Source organism: Salvelinus alpinus, chromosome 35 (assembly GCF_045679555.1).
Source record: "Salvelinus alpinus chromosome 35, SLU_Salpinus.1, whole genome shotgun sequence".
Lineage (NCBI taxonomy): Eukaryota > Metazoa > Chordata > Actinopteri > Salmoniformes > Salmonidae > Salvelinus > Salvelinus alpinus.
Genome location: NC_092120.1, coordinates 4842689 through 4853402, shown reverse-complemented (window position 1 = coordinate 4853402; position 10714 = coordinate 4842689). Strand labels below are relative to the sequence as shown.

General features: G+C 42.3%; 1 protein-coding gene across 3 annotated transcripts in view; it reads left to right on the top strand.

The window, feature by feature from the left end:
* The first annotated feature begins 889 nt into the window (after positions 1–889).
* LOC139564555 (glutamate receptor ionotropic, kainate 2) overlaps positions 890–10714 on the top strand; it is a 305593-nt gene continuing 295768 nt past the window's right edge. The window contains exons 1-2 of one of the 3 annotated variants that reach the window (XM_071384175.1): positions 890–1063; positions 4678–5058. In XM_071384175.1, the coding sequence (XP_071240276.1) occupies positions 4941–5058 (118 nt within the window). In that variant the 5' untranslated portion in view covers positions 890–1063; positions 4678–4940. Of the gene's footprint in view, positions 1064–4301; positions 5059–10714 lie in introns of those variants that run through there. The other 2 variants (XM_071384173.1, XM_071384174.1) reach the window with 2 other exon arrangements.

Here is a 10714-nt window from a genome sequence, read left to right as displayed (position 1 = left end):
CACACACACACACCCGGAGGGTTAGGGCCTCTGCAGCTCCCCATGGGTGAGAGTGGAGGGGTTTGTTCCCAGATCACAGGGCTGTCATTGACTATTTATTTTAGTCCCCCACAATCCGACTTTTCATGCTGCGCGCTGGGGGGTAGGGCATCAAAGATTCCTTTCATTTCGGCACAACTCAGTGGTCTCAGATCACGCTTTTCCCATCCCGCCGCAGCTCTCGCCCTGTGCGCCCCTGCGCAGTGTCAGCGTTGGGGCAGGGATGCGCTCCGTCGCCGTGGTAAATTGTACGCTTTGTACTTCACTGACAGAGGGATAAATAGCAGTGATTTCCGTCTGATAGCCCGCGGGTTGTTGCATCCCTCATTTACTCTCTCTCCGATCTACCGGAATATGAGACTGAGGCACTGTTTACACAGCAAGCATAAACAGCGTCATATAGTTGATGCATGCAGGCAATGAGCTAGATTCCATCCCAACTTGTTGAATTTATACTGACCTAAATGTCCTGATATTAAACACTTATTATTATAGTTTTTACAATATTGCACCAGGTAATTATCGTTTCATCCACATAACTTTCTGTGTCACTCCCATGACACTATGGCACTCCCGGAAGCTTAACATTTTGTCCCGCACAATCCTCGTATTGTTTTTCCATTTGATCAATTAAAGCTCAAATAAATTAATCGCCATCACACACCGTTTTGCATAGAAGTTGAATGCAGTGGTATGGATGGAATAATCCATTAATTGATTAATTCGCCACTAAAGTGATTATAAGACATGCGTAAAGTCCACCCTTCCCCAGCCCTTGTCCCCCATGCTACAGGTCTCCCCACCTCACCTCGACTTGGAGATCCACCGGGCTCTGGGTCGGGTCCATCCACCGGTCGGTGTGCAGGTCCCCTGTTGCTTTAAGCAGTGTGTTTTTTCGACCAACAGGAGGCGTGTCTTCCCCACGGCCGGAGCGGAGCGCAGCGAGACGCGAGTCTGAAGGAACCGATCTGGCTCGTCTCTATCGGAACAAATGAACTACTTTCTCAGCTCATTCTAATCGAAGGTAAGCGTCGCATCCTTTTTCATAATTTTATGATTGCCTGTCGGTTATTTGTGTAATTTAACAGCTTGTACTCCCCTCTGCTTGGGCGTGTAAGGTTCGAATGCCTAGTATGTTGGGATTTTACAGGTGAGACAGAAGTGAGAGAATTAGGCTATCCACCTCGTCTCTTTCATCGAAGAAATCACACAAAACGTGACGATTATATATCACACTAAGTCTCCCGATTTACACCGGTTCATTTACACTAGTCTATTCGATGTTGAATGGTGCATTTATATTTTGGGAATGCGGAGCGTCGTGTCACAATGTGCGCTCTGCGCACCTCTGCCAGTAGAAACAATTACAATGTCTTAAAAGGTTTCGACTTGTTAGTTAGTAGGACAAAACCATGTCGATACGTGACCTGTCTTCATTCGACTCCTTTTTAAAATGCGTGTCCCCTCTCGAGTCCCTCCTCTCGTTGCTGATGCATACAATGTTGTGGGGTTGAAAATACATTATGGGGTCATTAAATGAATACCGTACAAATCGTGGCTGTCAGTGGCGTTGAAGTTATCCGCTTTATGAATGATCCATAGATAATGAGTAATCAGGCTGGGTGGAAAGGAACCGACTGGCTGCGCATGTAAATTCCACAGCTGATGATCACATAACCCGCGCGCACCACAGCCCTAAATCAAGTTTATGGTCAGATGGTAGATGGATATTGCACAGTGCCATAAAACAGCACCGATGATGCCCAAAGTGCTATTTGGAGAGCTCTTACAAAGTAACAAGAAAAAGCTGGTCGTTAACCTGGATATGTATAAGAATCCCTGCAGAAATAGTTTGAGTTTACAACTGGCATCCGTGCCAACTGATTGTGCGCGAGTCACCGCCAACTCCCTGCTCCTTCTATTCGCTCATTGCGCGCGACTGGCTTCATGTGTATAACGTTTTAAAGCATTTGCCTTAGCCTACAAATGTTAAAGTAGGACATTGACAATGTTTTCATTTAGTAATGGCCACAGAAAAAAAAGACAAAACATTTCAGTGTAATTGTATTTATCTTCATGGATCCCATGCGTAATTTCCTCATCCTCGGTCAGATGAATGGTATTCTCAAACCAGATGGACAAATATATATATTGGAACGGTTAGTTTAAAGAGAAACGAGGCGCATGTTATTTCTTTATAAACAAGTAAACTGTTAAAAGTCACTTCATTTATCCTCAAAAATACCTCAGAAGCATTTATCCATATCTGTCACTCCATTTAATGTACATTTTATGTAGGCAATTAAATCACCATAAATCCCTGTCGATCGTTGACTTTTCACTGGGTCATCTCGGCACATTTGTATGATTTATTATTGAGGGAGATTGATAAGACAATTTCTTACTCATATATGGACATGGAACGGCACTCGGGTTTGAAGCCAACATGTAAATGCCTAGCTATATTTGTATGTTACACAAGGAATTAAACGAGACATCATATGGCTTTACATAACATAAGGAATCCGATCACATCTGTCTTTGTAAAGACAGATTATTCGGTCGGTTTGTCAAACGGAGAAAGAAAGGGCGTAGGCATACTTGGAGTTAGTAAGTAGGCGTTTGTCTTACTTTCAGTCAAGCTGATTAAGTCAATTTGCATTACTCGGAAATATTATTGACGCCGTTGGAGGCTACACCATCGAAAATCCACCCGGGGTCTCGTGCAGCAGTCTCAAACACTGACTGCAATAAAAGTGCCTCACAGCCCCTCGTATATTTCTCGGGCGGCTTGAAACGCAGACGCAAGAAGCTCTCCCGTTCGGAAATACTGTCGAATGCTCTCGGGAGCTGTTCATTAAATGACGACAGAGTCTATATGCAACTCTGAATATCCCAAGTGAAAAAAGAAAGACAAAGAAACATTAATTTTATCATCAAACAAACACAGGTTGGGCTATGTAATGTTAGGTCTAATTCGAGTAGTGTTCGAAGGTCACCGCGACGCTGTCCATGGTGCTGAAATCCACGCTGCACAAGTCTACACATACGGCCAGTGAAGGTGAATACAACTACACCTGGCGTGGGTTTAGTGAAAAGGTAGACAAATATATTGCATCTACTGTATAGACCCAATGACACAAATAATATGCGCATGATTAATATCTATATAATTAATACGTATACATTAATGTAACAGGAGTATGCATTTAGAGATACAAATTACATCCAAGTGTAATGTATCTTTAATAACTGTAGCCCATACTTTTGGACTGTGTGTAGAATAGGCTAGTCCTGTCCGTTTCCAACATGATGTTGTACCCTGTATGGTCCTGGCGTTTAGATTGTATGACAAATACAATGTTAAAGTGGTTTTAGGCCTTCTCTATATCTTAACCACTCCAGACAATAGTATTTATAATTGTCATCTGTAATCATATTCATAGACTTAAGCCTATGAAACAGAACACATATTCTTGAAATTTGAAGTTAATTTAATGACAAAAATCATGGCATTCTAATTCTATAACTTCACAAATAATTTAACAACAAGCCTACTTTGATATTGGCTGTATAACGTTTGAATTACATGAGCTGAGAAAAACGTATTCACAACTTTGAATATATATGTTTTTATGAAAGTTCTACAGTGCTATAATACTCAGCCCATGTTATTGACAATTGATGACCAAAATAGAAACCCTTATTATTCTATGTTTACATTGTCATAAAGTTTAGCAGTACACTACAAAAACAACTTCTGAATATAACCAAAAATGGTTATATTGCTTGCTTCATATATGGCACCCCTAAAGGTTATATTTAGAACCCTTATTATCAGAACCCCAGGGGTTCTTCTTCACTGAACCAAAATTGGTTCCATATAGAACCCTTGGGTTCCATATAGGGTTCTAAATTGAACTCATTTCGGTTCTATTTAGAGCCTTTAGGGGTGCCATATATGAAGCAAGCATAGAACCCTTTTGGTTCTATCCAGAACCTTTTTTTCTAAGAGTGTACAATGTCAAAACTAGCAAAAATAGAACATCGAAAAGAAAATCTTTCTCAGTGACAGCATAGCTCTGTGAAAAAAATATTAGCTCAGCAATAGGCTATTCATCAAAATTGGACTTGAGACAGTTTTGGTTCACAAACCTCTCACACGACTCCAAGGCTGAGCAATTCCGATCTAGAGAGGCAATCTTTTTAACATCACAGATTGATTTTACAATCGCTCGGCATGGCACCAGTCCACTGTCAGCAGCCACGGTCATTGAATGAACCGAGCAAAACCGTGAATAACATAGAGAGAGTACCGGGTGCCAGCACGAGACACCCGGGGAAAGATGGCCATTTCGATGTCAGATATGGATCGGAAGCGATGTGTGGTCAGCAGCACCTGCGAAATATACACAATCTTTCCTCTCTCGCGCTCACACTAATCTTGGCTCGACGTCAGATGCTGTGCGGCAGTGCAGCAGAATGCTAGCTTCAGACAGCTGAGACTGCCTGGAAGGTTTAGGCTTGCTAGTCTGCTGCAATTCTGCCAGCGCGCCAGCGTTCGTCTCTTGAGGCGGGATTCTGACTTAGAAACTCAAACCCCCCTTCTTCCTCTTTTCATGTCCATCTCTCTTTCAGACCGCCCGTGAATGGATTTCTCCCGGATTTGCCCAGACTAACATGGATGCCCCACCGTTAGCTGAGTGGGAAGGTTGTTTCTTGGCGCAGTGAGCTGGACACGCAGCGCTTGCTAATGGATCTGGGGAAACGAATGATACCTTCTCCCTGACTGACCATGCCGTGATCTTGCCGTGGGCCGTCACCCTGCTTAACGTCAAAATAAACATTTCGGGGGAATCTACTGATCCAGGGAATAAATACTGTGGCATCACACAGACACCATGAAGATTACCTCCCCGCTCATAAGTAAAGCGAGATTCAGGTGCACCGTCAGGCTTCTACTGCTGCTATTACTATGTGTGGGATATTCTCGCGGGATGCCACACGTTTTAAGATTTGGTAAGATTGTTATTTTCCTTCTCTGTTAAACATTCTTACTGTCTTGATGTAGTAGCTTAGCTAATCCCTAACTCTGTAACTGTTGTCATTTCATGGCTGGGTGCCATAGTTGTCTTGTATACTTCATAGTAGACGTGTTGCCGTGACCCCACTGGTCCTCTTGTCCCAGACTTATTGGAGTGTGCTCGTGCGCCCCGGAGCCACATCCCCGCAATAACTACTACCCCTATGCACGGTGTTGTTTACCACAGCTGTCTAGGCACATTGCATTATCTCTTTTGTCCTGAAACCTTTATGCATGACAAAATGTCCATGCTGAATGATCCGACAGCAGACTAGTACAACTGGAGTCCATATAGAAACATATATAGCCTACAATTATGCATAACTGGATTTGATCAGGTTGTTGGTGAATCATTTATGTTGGAGAATAAATTATTGGTGGAACTTGTTGCTATGGTGCTGATATTTCTAAGTTTGCATAATAAACCTAGTGTGTGTGTGAGAGAGAGAGATAGAAAGAATGAGAATGGGAGAGAGAGAGAGAGCATGTAGCCAGAAAGCTTGCAACTGTTGGCAACAACGTGGCGCCTATGTTGACCATTACCTCACATTAATGTTAGTTACATAGATATTTGGATCATATAGGCCTATTCATGGCCGAAATCAACACAAGACCCATTCTTGTTATAGACGCATTCAAAAAAAGGATGAATCCTGATTGAAGAAATGCGCGCTAAACTCATGTTTAGCGCCAAATCCCCCATCCATTTAAAAGTATATTTATTTACACGTCCATTTCTCGAAGTATGACTTGTCCGATTATGAACAGAAAGAACCCTAACCAACCAAGCCATGTAGTTGAATATGAGTGCAGTGCAGTCAATGCCTACGCAACTATTGAACACAGCGAGCCATGATAGTGACAGCCAGCAGCGTGAAGCAAAGGATACATGCTAGTGTTTGATCTTCCCTTTCATTGTTCGCTCTGAGTTCTGGTACGTTACTATTCGCAACCATTTAAAGGAATTAATTGTTCTAACTGAGCACATCTCTTCCATTGTCGACTCCAAGGAAAGACTCTGCATAGGGCTACAGAACAAACATAGGGTAGGCTATCAGTATTGCACATGTACAAATGAAGTCTGACGTTTACATACACCTTAACCAAATACATTTAAACTAAGTTTTCACAATTCTTGACATTTAATCCTAGTAAAAATTATGTGTTATGTCATTAAGGATCGTCACTTTATTTTAAGATTGTGAAATGTCAGAATAATAGTAGAGAGAATTATTTATTTCAGCTTTTATTTCTTTCATCACATTCCCAGTGGGTCAGAAATATACTCAATTAGTATTTGGTAGCATTGCCTTTAAATTGTTTAAATTAACTTGGGTCAAACGTTTCGGGTAGCCTTCCACAAGCTTCCCACAATAAGGTGGGTGAATTTTGGCCCATTTCTCCTGACAGAGCTGGTGTAACCGAGTCAGGTATGTAGGCCTACTTGCTCGCACACACTTTTTCAGTTCTGCCCACACATTTTCTATAGGATTGAGGTCAGGGCTTTGTGATTGCCACTCCAATACCTTGACTTTGTTGTCCTTAAGCCATTTTGCCACAACTTTGGAAGTATGCTTGGGGTCATTGTCCATTTGGAAGACCCATTTGCGACCAAGCTTTAACTTCCTGACAGATGTCTTGAGATGTTGCTTCAATATATCCACGTCATTTTTCTGCCTCATGATGCCATCTATTTTGTGAAGTGCACCAGTCCCTCCTGCAGTCCCTCCTGCAGCAAAGCACCCGCACAACATGATGCTACCACCCCGTGTTTCACGGTTGGCATGGTGTTCTTCGGCTTGCAAGTGTCCCCCTTTTTCCTCCAAACATTATGATGGTCATTATGGCCAAACAGTTCTAGTTTTTTTTCATCAGACAAGAGGACATTTCTCCAAAAAGAACAGTCTTCGTCCCCATGTGCAGTTACAAACCATAGTCTGGATTTTTTATGGAGATTTTGGAGCAGTGGCCTCTTCCTTGCTGAGCGGCCTTTCAGGTTATGACGATATAGGACTCGTTTTACTGTGGATATAGATACTTTTGTACTTGTTTCCTCCAGCATCTCCACAAGGTCTTTTGCTGTTGTTTTGGGATTGATTTGCACTTTTCGCACCAAAGTACGTTCATCTCTAGAAGACAGAACGCGTCTCCTTCCTGAGCGGTATGACGGCTGCGTGGTCCCATGGTGTTTATACTTGTGTACTATTGTTTGTACAGATGAACGTGGTACCTTCAGGCATTTGGAAATTGCTTCCAAGAATGAACCAGACTCGTGGAGGTCCACATTTTTTTTTCTGAGGTCTTTTGATTTCCCCATGATGTCAAGCAAAGAGGCATTGAGTTTGAAGGTAGTCCTTGAAATACATCCACAGGTACACCTCCAATTGACTCAAATTATGTCAATTAGCCTATCAGAAGCTTCTAAAGCCATGACATGACATCATTTTGTGGAATTTTCCAAGCTGTTTAAAGGCACAGTCACTTTAGTGTATGTAAACTTCTGACCCACTGGAATTGTGATACACTGAATGATAAGTGAAATAATCTGTCTGTAAACAATTGTTGAAAAAATTACTTGTGTCATGCACAAAGTAGATGGCCTAACCGACTTGCCAAAACTATAGATTGTTAACAATACATTTGTGGAGTGGTTGAAAAACGAGTTTTAATGACTCCAACCTAAGTGTATGTAAACTTCCGACTTCAACTGTATATAGGCTACCTTCTGCACTTGCGTAGCCCTCAAAAGAACACAGGTTGTAAAGGGTAGGCACTGTGATCAGCAGTTTTCAGGAGTGTGCTTTAACTGTACATATACAATTATCTGTGTCCTCACTGCTTCACGGCCGTTCGTGTTATTTCTGTCATTTTCTTTATCCCTCTAAAGAATTTCACATCACGCTGTATGTATTCACCCATCCACTGCAACTGTAGCCTGTCAGTTTTTCAGAAAACACACACACACACACACACGCGCGCACCGGAAGCCCTGATTGTAATGCACACAGCATCCGCACGAGCTGCCACTATGGCAACAAGCTGGGCCTCTGCTGCTACCACGCGTCAATCTGACAGCGCTGTCTCACAAACAGAACGGGGAGAGTTGTAGGAAAGCATCAAGTCCTCCATATTGGTCTATGCTTCAACCACTCTCTCCCCTCTTCCCCCCTGGTAATCCATCTCTGTGTGTGCCCCCGGATAATCTTTGTGCCTGAAGATACGCTTTCTATACACTCACACTTGTGTTCACAAAGTCATCATCTCCAAACTACCCTTTATATGCCTCGCTAGGACGGGCGCAGCGGCCATACGTTGCAGTACCAGATGGCAAGTTTCAGCACCACTGACAGCGGAATCCGCCACCTCACGCCTGTGTATGAACACTGCTTTATTATACTGCAGCAGAAACACACGATTAGTGGAAGGCTTGTTAAAGGAGCAGCTTTCTTTTGGCTGCAGTTGTGAAACAATCTCCCTGCTCTTTTTAAAGACCGTTTTATCCTGCTTTACACGTCGTTAGGGTTATAGGACAGAGTTATCCTTTTTGAGGACACCGCAGTATACAGCTAACATCAGCGGAGGCTGCTGGGGGGAGGACGGCTCATAATAATGGCTGGAATGGAGTAAATGGAATGCTATCAAACACATTAAAGACATGTAAGACCATTTAGAAGCACAGTAACATTCAATGTTTATGTTAATAATACTAATTATGTGCTTGTAATATATACAGTACCAGTCAAAAGTTTGGACACACCTACGTTGTAGAATAATAGCGAAGACATCAAAACTATGAAATAACACATATAAAATCATGTAGTAACCAAAAAAGTGTTAAACAAATCAAAATATATTTAATATTTTAGGTTCTTCAACGTAGCCACTCTTTGCCTTGATGACAGCTTTGCACACACTTGGCATTCTCTCAACCAGCTTCATGAGGAATGCTTTTCCAACAGTCTTGAACTAGTTCCCTCATATGCTGAGCACTTGATGGCTGCATTTCCTTCACTCTGCGGTCCAACTCATCCCAAACCATCTCAATTGGGTTGAGGTCGGGTGATTGTGGAGGCCTGGTCATCTGATGCAGCACTCCATCACTCTCCTTCTTTGTCAAATAGCCCTTACACAGCCTGGATGTGTGTTGTGGGTCAATGCCCTATTGAAAAACAAATGATAGTCCCACTAAGTGCAAACCAGATGAGATGGCCTATCGCTGCCGTTATGAGCCGTCCTCCTCTCCGTTATGAGCCGTCCTCCTCTCCGTTATGAGCCGTCCTCCTTTTGCAAAACGATATTTAATACTATTATTAGTCATAATGCTTTTATTTGTTAATTTTATTTGAACAAAAAAAATATAATTGATAGGTAAAGCATTATTGACACAGCCAATCTTATACTGTACATTTAAAATATTACTACTTTAGTTTTGGCTACACAAATCACTAAGACTTGTTTTACATTAGATAAGGAAATCCTGCAATATGTTTCAACAGAATTAGTTAATTAAGGGATGTGGGTTATTGCTGTGCTTTAAATCAAATAATATTTTTTTGGTTACATGCACATGTTTAACAGATGTTATTGTGTGTGTATTGAAATGCTTGTACTTAGGAGATAGAAGCAGAGCTGCCCTATCCTATCGGCGCCATCTTGCCTTTTGATCAGTGCAGTCAGCAATCACCTTGTCAGTGCTTCTCAGTCTTTAGTGCAAGGAAGAGTTGTAAATCAGTGCGCGTGTGTGGCAGGGGATCCAGTGTACAACATTGGTACCATAGAAATAGAATCCATTGATTATATTTCAATGACTGGTACAGTAGAGTACAATACAGTAGCTGTTCTTCTGTAGAATACAGCTGGTGGGTGGAAGTGTCCTGTGTGTTCCGTCAGGTCATCACATTCCATCACTGTTCCTGGGATAAAGACTGGAGCCTGGTGGAGGTAGAGACGTCGGCAGCTGGCAGGCAGGCAGGCAGGCAGGCAGGGCCCACCCCTACAGCTTTCGGCTGTGGACATTGTGTTAATCAGTTAATCAAGAATGACAATCTGATTGTTTTTTTTATCTCCCAAAAGACATCATGTCAGTATCCATATCTAGAATTGCTGTCTATATGTTGCCTGAACTGTTGAGCGTCTGTCTATATGTTGCCTATATACTGTTATCTAAACAGATGCGCTTTGCACAGTCCTCCTGTAGGCTTGATTGATTTAGAATATGTATCTCTTGTCTGTTCCAGTCAGCCTCTACTGTGTATTCATCAATAGGGTATAACCTCTGTAAGCTCTGATAAACTGAGCGATGGTAAGGTCAGGTGTGTTGGTCATAGTGTTGTATGTATGGAGGGCCAGTCAGCAGTTTAGTATCTAATGATTATGTACAGCAGAGTAAAATGAGAAATACTCCCAGTCCTTCACACAACAACTTTCTAAATGCTTTCAGGAAAAAGAGCCTGTCAATAACACAGAAAAGCCTGACACAACACACAGAACAATATCTCCCTCCTCCACCCCCCTTCCTCTCCCCTCAAATAACTTGTAAATAAGAAGATTTGCGGAGAATGCGAGCTACTTAGAGACAATGCGTGGCTAAGC